The following is a 6,157-nucleotide window of genomic DNA, read 5'->3' on the forward strand; positions in this document are numbered from 1 at the left end:
CTAGAAACTTTAGCTTAAATTTCATACATCTTATTATGTGTATAAATATATGCACGTACCATCATTTATTTAATAAGTATAAGTTGTGCTATAGTAAACCCTTATTTCTTTCTCTCTTAAATTTTCTCACCCATTTCTTAAAATCTTAAGACTTTGATTGTGAGACTTATTTTCCTTCAATTCATCATAATATTACAACCACCAAGCTCCCTAAAGCTTACTTCTGTCGGATGCTCGATTTTTCGATTAGGAAAATTAATTCCTTCAAATTTTTCTAGGAGGTACAAGTAATTTACAAGTTAACTTGCAACAAACAATGTTTTCTAATGTTTTTATATTTTATATCAAATATACTATAGCCTAAAATTTAGGTTAAGGAATTTGTCTATAAATAAGATGTAGAGATTTCATCATCTACCTTTTTGACTCTTTTGATTAGTAGCTTAATATAGCTTAGGTTACTTGATTATATGCTCCTAACTATAATTTGTTTGCAGCGTGCAAGGTGATTAGTACTTGGAGGAATTAAAAGTTGTACTTAGCTAGCTAAAAGACGCGAAAGCTAAGAAAGGCTAATTAATTAGCTTGCTAAGCTAGGAAATTAATTAAGGTTAATTATCGTCATGGAAGGAGGAGATCAACAACAACCAAAGGATGAAAATCTTCCACCGGGATTTCGGTTTCATCCAACTGATGAAGAGCTCATTACTTATTACCTTGTGAGCAAGATCTCAGACGCGACGTTTTCATGCCGAGCTGTAGCAGATGTTGATCTTAATAAATGCGAGCCATGGGATCTTCCAGGTATATTTATCTTTTTTTGAAGGACTTTACCTAATTGTCAAGTATATGTGATTAAAAATTATCTCATAGTATAAGATTGATTAAAATGGTTACCATGAATATAAGTATCAAGGAAGAAATTGATCAAAAGTAAAATAGGAACTCCATAAACCAAGAATTGTAGATTTATCAAATAAAGGTGGTTAGGAAAATATTAAGAGGGGGGTGGGGGGGAATATTTTGTTCATTTTATATTTCTTAATCATAACATTAACTTGATAAAATTTTGTTGAAATTAAATAACATTTTCATTCCATGAATAGAATTTATTGTAAAGAGAACTTCTTGTTCAATTATAAAGAACCAAGTTAGTCCAGTTTGTTGCACGATTTAAATAGCTTATTATATACGAAGTATTAAATTAATGTAGTCTCTACTCTTTTATTTGAAAAACGTACATTTACAAGCAATCTCATTAAGTTTTTTTAAATGAAATATTTATAATCACGGAAATTTAGAGAGAAAAAAAAATGATGTCATAACTCATTAGTAGTTTAGACGAGAAATATTTTTCATAAAAGTTGACATATATATGTCCCTTAGTGATATCAGCATAACGTGTTTTTGTTATAGTTAATATATATATGAACATAATTAGACACAAAACTATGGTTAGGTTAAAACTTAATATAATTTCGGTTGATCTATCTATTAGGTTAAATTTTTAATTTTTAATCCATAAAAGTTTAACATAAGTCTTTATCATATCGGTCTTTAATTCGTGCCTTTATTTATTTTGCATGTAACACACAAATAAAATGAAATGTAAAAAGAATTTTTTTTAAACCATTGCTTCTTTTATACTATGAGGTTCTTAATAAATGCTATTTACTTCAATTCACAACAAACATTAAAAATTTGAAGTAATATGCAAAGAAAAACCCTAAAAAAGGTAAAACCAACTTCTTGTTTCTAACTTGCACTTTTGTTCATCCAATAATTTAATCATAGGCAAAGCAAAAATGGGAGAAAAGGAATGGTATTTCTTCAGCTTAAGGGATAGAAAATACCCAACAGGAGTGAGAACAAATCGCGCAACCAACACAGGTTACTGGAAAACCACTGGGAAGGACAAAGAAATCTTTAATAGTGTTACGACGGAGTTGGTTGGGATGAAGAAGACATTGGTGTTCTATAGAGGGAGAGCTCCTAGAGGGGAGAAAACCAATTGGGTTATGCATGAATATCGTGTTCATTCTAGATCTGCTTATAGAAGTGCTAAGGTGAGTTTGTTGCTACTTCACTCTCTAATTAAACAAATTTTATGATTTTCTAATTATAGTAAGACTTATATTAGCTAGATAGAATTAAGTCTTTCCATATTAATTGCTAAAAATATATAAATATTTGTTTATTAAAAACGTTACATCTTGTTTTCTAGATTTATCATTAGTTTTACAAGAACATTTTTATTTCAATATAGCTCTTAATTAATTGAAATTTTGATAAGCTTAGCTTACTTTTACTTTTATCTTCTAACTTAAATCTGCTACTGTATTTGAAATGATACTGAAAATGAACTACACCAATACATCCTTAATCAAAGAAATAAAATTCAAGAAATAAATTACAACAAGTTTATGCCAATATTGAGCGTCTTTAGTGAAATGATATTCAAGTCACGAAATGTTTTAGTGACCAAATTCATACAATTGTAAATATATGTGTTCATGTAAATGGTTGTGATTAGGCCATAATTCACAGTAATAAAAATTATGAGACTGTAACATCTTACTTAATGTGCTAAGAACAAATTCTAAATTAGGGTACAATATACTCTTTTTTCTTTTTTTTTTTTTTTTGGAGGTACAACATACTTCACATACCCTTAACAATGTAGCCAGAGATCATCATGGAGAGCACTTCAAATCCCTTAGCAAAAAAATTACAGTATTTTATCAAACTATCACGAATATATAAATAGCGCAACTAAATTTAAATAAAATTCTATTTCCAATCAATTAGCTAGGGTTAAGTTTGCTAGGGTTTGGGGGTTCTATTTACTTGATTAGGTTATTTGAGTATAATAATTAACTAATGAATTTAATCATAATTGATTAAGATGATCAGAGTACGTAATATCCACTAGCTTGTTTAAATTTTGCAACTGTCACTTTTGAACAAGCTCATACAAGATTATGAAACCTTTTACGGGATAATAAAACAAAATCATGTAAGATTATGAAATTCATCAAGTTTGAGTCAATTTTATACCATCAATTATGAATTTCATATCATATCAATTCAGATCATATAACATATCCATTATAACAGTAATTATTCAGAGTGGCAAATTTGGACGAATAGTATATGATACAATTTCTTTGGGATAGATGGGTTTTACTAGGTCTAATCCTAAACCTATATCATAATTTCATAATTGTAAATCTTCTAGAGACCCCCACTACTTCACTCTATAAACCTACTTGCATGACTGTACTAAGTAAAAATTAGAAATCTCATTTTAAAAATGAATTGGTTGTAAGCTCGTAACTTGAAATATTTTCCATCTTCTAAACTAAAAATCGATTTAGTTAGGAAGTTAATTTTAAGTTGTCATAAATTTTGCATTTTATAATAAACATAAGGGAAAGTAAAGTATTCTAGGTGGTAAGACTAATGAAATGACATAAAGATAATATATTATTTTTGTGTAGCTTAATAAGTACTTATATCATATATTCTTAACTAACTCAGTAACCCTAGTATATACCTCGTAACAAATTGTTATACTAAGTCAGAATTTAACGAATAGTAGTTAATCTATACAAGTATATATTTTTTTTTGAAACAATCTATACAAGTATATATACATTATTGTATTATGGCTATATTATTAAATATATATAATGTACTAGTAGTTATTATTCAAAGTATATATTATTAGTAGCTCATAATCCACGTTAACAGAATTGGTCAAGTCGGTCCATATTTCTTTTCTATTACTGTAGCCTTAACTTATCAACCTTAGCAATCAAAAAGATAAAGATTGAATATCAAGTATCTGTTTTAGTGTGCAAATGGTACAGTGGACTATACGTTAAAACTCCATGTAGCTAGCAAAAGTATTAACCAGAAGTACCTACTAGAGCAAACTGATTTTATTTATTGTGAAACTTTGAAATTAAGGTTGAATAAGTCTAACTAGCTCGTGAATTACTCATTAGAAGACTCAATTTGTAGTCGCGTGGAAATGCTACAGTGTAAGTGAAAAGAATTTTTGTAAGGAAATGATGATTGGCTAGTATTGCGAGTATTATTAACTAGTGATCAGACCTGTTTCTGAGATTTTGATGGCCTAAGGGCGAATAAAAAATGGGACCCTAATTTATTAGGGACCCTAGCTAATAGTGATAGTAAGATCCTAAAGAACCAAATCCGAAATTTTAAGTAGGACTCCCATTAAATTAAAACAGACTTCATCACATCAACTAAGCTTTTTTTTTTTTTTGATGTTATACCCATTCACCCTTTGCGCTAATCAGGATTCGGGGATCAGTTCTGGGTGGTTAGGTTCCAGTTCCCTCCCAATTGTTGTTGTGAAGGATCGAATATGGGTCCTCCCTACCAATCACTACTATACCAACAGCCAATTGGCACATTAACTAAGCTGATTATTACACATTTAGCACGACGGTGAGCAACTTCATTACACTCTTCATAGCAGAAGGAAAACTAAACACTCGAAAGAAGATTTTAAATGATTAGGGTCTGTTCTCATTGACTGAACTCAGCTAAACTGAACTGAACTGAAATGAATATTTTATAAGAGAAGGAAATTATGAGCTAAACTGAACTGAACTGAACTGAGCTGAGCTGAACTGAATTTCAACGTAAGAGAACAGGGCCTAAATCTAACATATCATTAATATCACAATGTGAAGTTGATTATACATCTCAGGCATGAAAAATAACAATTTTGATTAGTAATAACCGATCCATTGTACCATGCATGCTATATATATTATATACATTGAATTTGTTTATTTTCTTGGTTTATATATTTAATTTGTTAGATATTATATACTAACTCACTACTTTGGATGTTGCAAACAGGATGAATGGGTAGTCTGCAGGGTATTCCAAAAAAGTGCAGGCATCAAGAAATACCCTACAGCACAATCAACAAGAGCAATTAACCTAGAAATGGGACAAAATCACATACTTCCACCCCCTATGCTTCCCTTAGACCCTGCTCAATTTAACCTTGGAAGAAACTACATGATGCACAATCATGTTGATCAACTCGCCGAGCTCTCACGTGCCCTAAGAACTAGTGGTGCCACTAGTGCAAACTTACCTATCCAATCCCAAATAAACTACCCTCTAGGAGGTGGTGGTGCGCCGGGTGGTGGTGGTGGTGGTGGTGGTGGAGGGTTTACCATCTCTGGCCTTAACTTGAACCTTGGTGGGGCCGGGGGTGGTGCAACACAAGGCCCACCGCCTTTAAGGCCTATGATCAACCAACAAGGTGCACAACAACATGATGTTACTTCTTCCATGTTGAGTGGATTAGAGAATGGTTATGTTCAACTAGATATGAACATAAATGGGCATGGTGGATCAAGTAATAGGTTCATGAATGTGGACAATTGTGTCGAATTCGACAACTATTGGCCTACATATTAGGGATAGTACTAAGAGCAAGCAACAACAACCATCAACCTAGTATGTATTTTGCCATCAATCGAGTATGGCGCGACCGGGGAAGGAAAATGGCAAATTTTCTATAAGGATAAGTATATGTCTAGCTAGGGAGATGCAAGTAGATTACAACCATATGGAAGTCATTTGGTTGTATCACCAATAAGCTTAAGTGCTAATGCAAGTTTAGCAAGTTTGTAGTAACTAAGTAGTATAATGTTTATCAGTTGCAACTTTGTTAGTTTTATTTTAATTATCTTTTTAACATGCAATTTGTGGCTAATAGTGAAGTTAGAACCCCCAACAAATTAAATCTATGTTATTATTGTCTCTTCTACATCTTTGGCTTTTAAGTTGGAACTTGGAAGATAAAATTATATTCTTATTTTTATGGGTGGTTTTTAGAGCAATGGGTAACAAATAAATGGATAGTGTAGGATTTATAAATAATTTTTTAACTTCTCCTGACTTTTTGATTGGGTGGAAAATTCTTTTTTAAAAAAAGAATACAAATTATTGGTTCCCTTGTTTATCGGCTATGTTACTCGGATTCTTCATTTCACCTCACGTACCCGTGTCGGACCCTCGACACTTGGACATGGATATGACACCCGGACACTTCACTTTTAGTTCAAAATCATGGATTTTTTCTCAAAATAGCCGAGTCGGC

The 6,157-nt window shown here is 31.5% G+C and overlaps 1 protein-coding gene across 1 annotated transcript; it reads left to right on the top strand.

Moving 5' to 3' along the window:
• The first annotated feature begins 596 nt into the window (after positions 1-596).
• LOC145595838 (protein CUP-SHAPED COTYLEDON 1-like) lies at positions 597-5,544 on the top strand. The gene is made up of 3 exons (XM_081652273.1): positions 597-804; positions 1,795-2,066; positions 4,900-5,544. Exons 1-3 carry the CDS (start codon positions 624-626, stop codon positions 5,470-5,472), a joined length of 1,026 nt encoding a protein of 341 aa, XP_081508399.1. The 5' UTR covers positions 597-623; the 3' UTR covers positions 5,473-5,544.
• The last annotated feature ends 613 nt before the right edge of the window (positions 5,545-6,157 follow it).

The sequence above is a fragment of the Chenopodium album genome, chromosome 19, assembly GCF_948465745.1.
Source record: "Chenopodium album chromosome 19, dcCheAlbu1.1, whole genome shotgun sequence".
In the NCBI taxonomy this organism is placed as follows: Eukaryota; Viridiplantae; Streptophyta; class Magnoliopsida; order Caryophyllales; family Amaranthaceae; genus Chenopodium; species Chenopodium album.